This window comes from Gadus macrocephalus, chromosome 18 (assembly GCF_031168955.1).
Source record: "Gadus macrocephalus chromosome 18, ASM3116895v1".
NCBI classification, from domain to species: domain Eukaryota; kingdom Metazoa; phylum Chordata; class Actinopteri; order Gadiformes; family Gadidae; genus Gadus; species Gadus macrocephalus.
The window spans coordinates 12332422-12341242 of record NC_082399.1 but is presented as its reverse complement, the minus strand read 5'-3'; the positions used below and the strand labels follow the sequence as shown (position 1 = coordinate 12341242).

The 8821-nt window shown below is 43.5% G+C and overlaps 1 protein-coding gene across 1 annotated transcript in view; it reads right to left on the bottom strand.

The window, feature by feature from the left end:
• Positions 1 to 3254: 3254 nt before the first annotated feature.
• The window catches only part of qki2 (QKI, KH domain containing, RNA binding 2), a 15691-nt gene continuing 10124 nt past the window's right edge, over positions 3255 to 8821 (bottom strand). Inside the window, exons 7-9 of the mRNA XM_060037271.1 lie at positions 8430 to 8717; positions 7540 to 7614; positions 3255 to 5368 (exon numbers count right to left, since the gene is read on the bottom strand). Coding sequence (XP_059893254.1) covers positions 5346 to 5368; positions 7540 to 7614; positions 8430 to 8717 — 386 coding nt within the window. The 3' untranslated portion in view covers positions 3255 to 5345. The remainder of the gene's footprint in view (positions 5369 to 7539; positions 7615 to 8429; positions 8718 to 8821) is intronic.

Sequence of the window (8821 nt, the reverse complement as noted above, 5' to 3'; positions counted from 1 at the left end):
GGCAGCAAATACCCTTCGAGATAGTCCTCATTATGTCTCAACTTCACATAATCAGAATAAAATATGTTTATTTGCTACTAAAATTGCTTATTTTTGAGAAGCATGCAATATAATTGTGTAGTTGGAAAAAAAAAAACTGCATTTACCTGATGAAACCATTAACTAGAAACAAGTTCAGGTCATCTAAAATACAATGTGTTTATGTAGAACAAATGTTCTAGATAAATGGCACCTGTTTCCCTTAAAGCATAAACTCCCAACAGTTGGTCCATGATGCAAGTGAGAAAACAAGGTGAGACCACACACACACACACACACACACACACACACACACACACACACACACACACACACACACACACACACACACACACACACACACACACACACACACACACACACACACACACACACACACACACACACACACACACACGATGCCCTCATCGAAACCATCTGTGGTTGGTCAAAAGGACAGCAGCAAGTGAAGGAATTCAGTGTGTTGGAATTCACAAACAACGCAGCATCTTATTTGGATGCAGCCATTGTGTGTGTTTATTCAGCAGGGGCCAAGTGGAGCGATGAGGATTGCCATTGTTGCCCAGTGGGTGTTTTCACAGTCTCTACCATGATCAGTGAGTTAGTGTCCCCTGTGTTACTGCCCAGTGTGCCCACTGACATCCCACAATGCCCCATTCAGCCCCAGTCCTCTCTCTGGCTGTCTCTCTCCCTGGCTCCCACTCTCTCTCCCTCCCGTGCTCGTTCTCACACCATTTCGGCCTGTCTGTCTGTCTGTCTCACTGGGTCTCTCTTTCTGTCCCTCTGATCCGACCCCCACTCGGTTCTTAATTGAAACAAATGCTAGCACCCACAGACGAAGTTCAACGTCACTGGTGTTGCGTCCGGGTATACCCTGGCATGCATAACCCACAGGCCAAAGTCATGAAAAGGGAAATTGAATTAAAGTGGTGCTGATGTCGATCCATCTTCATCCTCCACCACCTCCTCCTCCGCCCTTTTTTCCCATCAGATTCCCTTACTCCCATACTCGCTCTCGGAAATTTATTTTCTGTTTTTTCTTTCTACTCTTTCTCCCCAACTCTCTTTTCTCCCTTTGAGCTCCCGAACACAAAAGATAGAGGGGCCACAACAGGGGCCCCAGTGTATGCTGGTTGCCAAGGAAACAGGCAGGCAGTGCTGGGCCTTTAAACTGGCTCAGAGGGGTGTGTGGGAGAAGAGGGGCTGTTCTTATTTACATGGAAAAGGCTGGAATACAACTTTTGAGCAGTTTCCCCAGGCTTAGGAGTTCATTGTAGGCCAACTCCTGCAAGATCCTTACCCTCGGCCAACCATCAAATATTTGCACCTTCAAAGGACACCTGGAGCAGTGCATTATGAGGAGAATGTGGTCCCTATAAAGTCATGTAAATCAACCCGTCTTTCCTCCTTGTTCTGCTCAAACACACATAGGTTTTATTATATCTTTCTTCATCCCTGTCTTTCTTCCGCTCACAAACACACACACACACATGCACACACACACACACACACACACACACACACACACACACACACACACACACACACACACACACACACACACACACACAGAGACAGACACAGACACACACAGACACCCACACACACACACACACACACACACACATGCACAGACACACACACACTTAATTATTTTCTTTATTTCTTTATTTTGTGCTCACACACAAGCAAAGGAGTGCATTGCTCCAACACACACACACATACACAAACATACTCACACACGCACACACACTCTCGAGGCACAGTGATGGGAGTTTGGGACTGCCGAGTTCATTACCAGATGCTTAGGGGTGTTCCTCGCTGGATGGGATGAAACTGCACGGAGCCACACAAGAAACCAGACAAGCAAAACAAACTCAAGAGTGTGCTCACTCACACACACACACACACACACACACACACACACACACACACACACACACACACACACACACACACACACACACACACACACACACACACACACACACACACACACACACACACACACACACACACACACACACACACACACACACACACACACACACACACACACACACGCGCGCGTTCTTGCTTGAGCTCCAACTGTGTTTGCCATTCACGATGAGATAGTACTCTGTTTTTCTGAGCGCAGGAGTCCGGGGATACGACCACAGATCCGGCACGGCTCCAAACTCCCAAGTTTAATATCACTCCCAAACTCCACAATGCAAACAGGATGGGCGGGGACGGTAACCACCGTCACCCCCCCCCCCCCCGCACCCGCACCCGCCCGTTGAAACGATTTGATTCGCCAGCAACTAATGTGTGAAGGAATGTCGCAGTGAATTCTGGGGTGAACCATCGTGTTATGTCAAGATTATTATATCCACATGGAGCGCCTGGATCCTTTAAGTATCAATGTCGATTTTAAGTATCGACAAATCAGCACACTCAAATCAAGGTAATGAAAGAAACGTTTAAGCAAAAATGTGCATTGAGAAATTGTTGTTGGATGGTGATTTGTTTTTGCGCAGCCGCAGAGATACAAAGGCGCGCTACAGTGTAATGTCTTGTGCAGATGTTTGAGGGCGAGTACTTACGATCGATCCCCCTTAATTCCCCCGCCACCTGAAACTTTCCCTGTTTTACTGGTTATACAGCTGTTGGCCTGTCGACTTTTTTTTTTGCAATTTCGGAGACGTTAGTTTCCCTTGACACACAAGCGCACACACACACAGACAGATACATGTACGCACACAGACAAACAAACATGCACGCACGACACACAAGCACGCTCTCTCTCTCTCACAGACGCACGCGCGCACACGCACGCACACGCACACTTACACTTCTGCGATGTTCACACCAAAGTGAGGAACACACAGAAAGAGCAATCGAGGGAAAGAAGGAAGTGAGAGGGAACATGTTGTTACTATCCTGCATTTAGTCCGGATACTTTCTTTAGTGTGTTGGACGGATCTCCTGACTCGTATCAGAGTTGTTTTTAGGAGTGTCTAAAGATTAGTATGCAGAAAGGAAACTGATTGGCATCATTAAGTACTAAAGAGAAAAAGCCACAAAGTTGGTTAGTTGAACAACTCATCAGTTTAATAAGAGGGCTGAACAGCTTTCCAGCACAACAAAAAGTTATTCCTACTCTTAAAACCAGAAAAAAAGTTAAACGATCATGGTTTAACACACATCTTGTTTTGTTTTTTTCTTCACACACACACACACACACAATTTGAATCTTAAAGGAAACCAAAGCAGACAGCTATCATTATCTTGGTTAATAGTCACAGAAGTGAAGAAACATGGTTAGTTGTATCGAACATGTGGCTCCAAGGTAGATTAATGTTCCATACTGCATTGTTAATGATCACACTTACATACAAAAGGCACAAGGGGGAAGCGACCGATCAGAAAGACCTCCAGTATATCAGGACAGTGGGCACAGTGCGAGGTCACGGAGAACTCCTGAACCACTCAACAGTCGAAGAGATGAAGGATACAACAAAAAAGAAAAACAGTAATGGCTATCAAATTATTCTCCATTATAGGGCATATAGTTTTTGTAGGAAAAAAGTTAATTTAATGTCATTTTCACGTACAAAATAGAATATAAAAATACATGATGTAGTTGTTACAGATGTTACGCAATGACTCTGACTTATTTCAGGCATCGGTTGGCTTTTTGTGCATTGAATGGGACGAGAAGGGCGTCCCTTACAAGAGAAAACACAACCGGAACCAAAGCACGTTTTTTTTGCGTCTCTGAAAAGTGGATACACATGCAAAATAAGCATCCAGACATGTCTATCTCCTATAGACAAAGCAAACAAATTACACAACACAAATCCATTAAAAATAACTCAAATATAATACTGATCCAAAGAGGCCCCAGGTCCACTGAACATGTTTTTAACTGCAGCTCAATGACACATATTGATAAGGCAGCTGTGTAAATACTGCAGTAAACCCATCCATTGATCCATTTTGGCACTGAGATAATGACATCTTTTGTAATGTAGGCAACCAAAATAGTTAGATAGTGAGGCTGTAACTAAATGCGTACTTTAATCCAATTAACTTGCATTGAAACGCAATACTATCTCTTTCACGATGCACATGAAACTCATGTAGTGTAAAAACACATCTACATGTAACATTTTTCCATCCCTGTTCATAAATAGAGGCACTGTTGCTCAGGCTAGTACAATTTAGTACGATAATGTCAAAGGCGTCATTGTTATAGAAATACTGACGCTACCAAATCATCACAAATTGGACTGTTATATACACCTAGTGTGTGTAAATGTGTGTGTGTGTATGTGTGTGTGACCAAGGCAGTGGAAGCATACATTTGTGCAAGACCTATCAAATGTTGTGTACAGAATCTGAAGTTTTGTCATTGTATGCCCTAAAATAAGAAGTGAGATTTGTGAAAGGGGACAGAGATGCATTCTGGTAGTAGTTGTTCTTACTTAGGAGTGCTTATTTAGGGAAACCTTTTGTATACTTTCTTTCTCTTTTCTGAAACTCCTATCACAGTGTGTTGGAAAGGTGCTGCACTAGGCGCTAGCATAATCACAAAACAGTTTGATAGCATATTCAAACGATAGCACTTTCTTGAAAAGCCTAATATCAATGGGAAAGGCAACGTATGCTAACAGTCAATTATTTTGTCGTAGATTCAAAACATATGTAGAGACCAATGGTAGGTGCTATGGTCCTGAGTAATACAAAATAAAAAACATCCAAAACATCAGAAATATCCCGTAGTGTTGCTGGTTTAACTTTCATAAATAAGTAACATTTTCAGTAAGGTTATTGTTTCTGTTAATATTGTCAATTTCATCATTGGGAGTAACGACAGTTGAGTGCAAATCAGAGGGTAGCGTTAAATCTCCTGATCAGGGTGAAAACAGAAAACGTTTTTACAGAAGCTTGGAAGCGTGGAGGCCCTGCACTTGATTATGACGGGTCACCATGGAGACCTACGGTCATAAACAGAGACGATTGGAAAAACAATTGCTTTTTGTTTTTTTTACACCAAAGGTGACAGATTTCTGGATCAACAGTTGGAGGGTGGACTTTCGGAAGGAAGGCACATTTGGTTAGGGTGAGTCGGTTCCTTAGAGGTTCATTCCCATGAAGTCCTTGAGGGTTGGCTGGTTAGAAAGGAGCCGGCACGTTGTTCCCATTATGCTGGTCTCTAGTTGGGATGTCGGGGCGAGTGGCAGGGCCATTGGCCAATGAAAACGCCCAGCAGGCAGAGATGGGTGGGTCATCAGTGGGCAGAAAGGTCAGAAGGTCAAGGGTCATGGGTTAGTTGCCGTGGCAGCTAGAGTTAGACGAAACGGACAAGGACAGACAGAGAGACAGACAGACAGACAAGAACGGACAGACGTGGGGAGGGAGAAATAACAAAACAAAAGGAAACAAAAAAGGGGGACATAAAAAGAAAAAAGATAGAAGAGAGATTAGTGTCAGCTAGTGGCGTCAGAATGACAACATGGCAGATCTACAGCAGTCACACCATGTGAGGGGAGGGGGTTATGCTGCAGAGCACCATCATGAGCAAAGCATGACCATTCATTGGAGAGCTGAACGTCAGCCTCTGGGGTTTGACGTCAGGAATGGCCACTTACAGATGCTAATTGATGCCAATGAGGGTGCTCCGCACAATGACTAAATAGCAGAAGAACCGTCCCACAGTGTAACTGCCTATACAGTGATACTACTCATGCTTGTGGGCTAGGCCTGAGATAGACACAACGACCACGGACAGAAAGGGAGACAGCATGGTTTTCGATTAGACGAGGAGGGCGGCCTTTGTCTAGAGGAAAAGGACCCCAGTTGTACGCTGAGACAATTAGTGCTATTGTTTAGCGGCAAGCTAAAACAGACCGCTGTGATTTAGAAGAGGTTTATGAATTAATGATTGGATCTGTCGGGCTATGAATTATTATTATTAGGGTTGCACCTTGTAAAAACTACAGGAAGCAAAGGGGAACTCCTGGTGAGGGACAGCGATGAGTGGTTAACAAGATGGTGATTTCAGAAGGGGAATTAAGAAACACGGTCTAAACGGACATATTGTCTCGCTAAACAGATTTAGAGCCGTTGATTTTCATCTTTGTTTTTAAAACAATCATCTTTATTTTATTTTTTGTGTGTGTTTTTGTTTGTTTTGTTCATTGTATACAACAAGAGCACCAACACATACGCATACACACACACATACACGCACACGCACACACCCAAACACGCATAAACATATTTGAGATAGCTCGTCCATTTCTATTGCATTACAGTCATGGAGCTAAGGGAATGAGAGCGGTGGGATCAGCCCATCATAAATACAGATGGAAGACAAGCACTTCCTCTAAAGCAACCTTCAGTGTAACTAAACGACGATAGCTAGAGTGTAGCTACATGAGGACACAGGGACACTGTAGTCTGTGCACAAAATACGCATGGACACAGAACAAGACCCAAAAGAAACAAAAAACATTATAAAGTATATTTACCGAGCAATCTTATCTTCATGAGCTTAAAAAAAGCACTTAATAATAATAATAATAATAAACAATCCAAAATAATCCCTATATACAAATTTACTTTTGCATCTATAAAACATTGCGGCAGCACCATTCTGACCAAGACTCACACACACACAAACACACATTGTAAACAGCCCTGTTGTCCAATGGCGTACTACAGTATATAATGCAGAAGAGCCTTGACACACAGCCACACACATACACACAAACAGACATACAGACCCTTCAGTAGTCATCACACTGTGTTTGTTTTAGTAGTAGTAAAAAAGGAAACAAGCAACGCATTGGAGTCGTACTTAATTATTATCTTCTGGAAATAATACAAAAATAAAAAGAGAATCACTATTAAGCGCATGTAGTCACTACCAGGGGCAAATTATTATTGAAAATTTTATATCAAAAAATGGTATTTCCCCAAAAAAGTATAAATTGAATTTGCCGATTAAATATATGCATATAGATATATATAAATAAATATAAAACATATCTATAGATATATATGTATATATGGAATGGAATATTTGTTGAAGTAAATGGAATGATACTTTCACAAAAACCAGAAAGACATACTTTTTCTTTTTTTTCCCAGATAATTCCGATACAGAAGTCACAAGGTCTGAGTCACATGCATGGAATGATCTGTTATAAGTGAGAAGGCTCCGGCCTATCAGCACTCCCCGTTCTGACCGCCCGACCCACCCCCACTGCAATGCTTAACAATCGTCTCTCTCACGCCTTTTTTTCGGACGCTACGGGTTCAGTGTGTGACCAGTTTTTTGCAAGGAATGCTACAGTGACCATCATAGACACTTCATTTACAACTCAACCGTTGGGGGGTACCGCACATGTATATGGAGACGCATATGCATGCAAATACCAACACACACACACACACATACACACACCCACACACATGTGTGCACACAGAGTGGCTGTTGAGCTAACTAACCTCTGTCTGTGGTCATTACCCTTTGGTAAGGATGGATTCTCATGTCGTGGCGTCGTACCTTAGTGGTCATGGCACCTGCTTACAGCGCAAATGACACAGGGCCATGAAACAGAACACAGCAGGTTACTTGTCTAACACTTGCCCCACAGCAACAACAACAACATAACAACAACATGCCGTAAACCAGGCATTTACACAATTATTTCGATTACGGGTAGAAAAAAAAGTAGGGGATATGTCATCTAGATTTCTAGTCTGTTCTCATGTGTTGCTACGTATAAATGATACATACAAGTTTAAACTAGGAGGTTCTCTCTTCTACGGCTGACTGGTGGATAAAACCTTGGCGCTCAAGGTTAGCCTACTCTCATTGGATTCTATTTCAGACAAAGTCACAATCTACGGAGCACACATTTCTAAAACTTTAACGATAGCGTGTTAGGAGTACAAGGAAAATGCTGAACTATTATCAAAAAAATAACTAGTTAGACATATTATATTATCACACCACAACACTAGTCGGCACATGGGCTAATAAATAGAAGAAATCAACAGGATAAACAACAAAATCGTATAGGAATGGATCAAATCAGAGCGGTCAACATAATCAGCCATCCTATAGGTGCAAGCAAAACGTTTTGGTGGGGCGCAAATGTAGGGGGATTCTGCGGGCCAGTCCATGTAAAAAGTGTATTGCTATTGCCTAGCCTTTGGTTGGGAAAGCCATACCTGCAAAACAACACAGAAAGCAATCGGTTAGCCATGGCGGCAAATTTGTATGCGTCACGTGTGTTCATTTGCTAAGACTGTGTGACTCTACGTTCAAACTCTCGTAGCATAAAACGGATGCATTGTCTTGCTAACGTAAGGGAAGACAGCGTGCAGTTCACCTAATACTCCGCTGGTGTCCATGGGGTACTCCAGTATGGAGGGCGTGAGGGTGTAGGGGTACTCGTAGGGCGTGTAGATGATGCCGGACTCGGGCCCCTGCTGCATCAGCGCCGGGTGCGGACTGCCCCCCTGCATGAGGGCGGAGCTCTGGATCTGACGGAGGAGGGGCATCAGGGTGGGCCCGTTCATGGGGGAGGGGTTTCGGAGGGCCTGCTGCATGACTTGCGAGGGGTGCTGGGTGATGATTTGACGGGCCTGAGGCGACGCTAGGGAGAACGCCATTGTGGCTGTACGGAAACGCACACACACGCACACGCACACGCACACACACACACACGCGCACACACACACACACACACACACACACACACACACACACACACACACACAC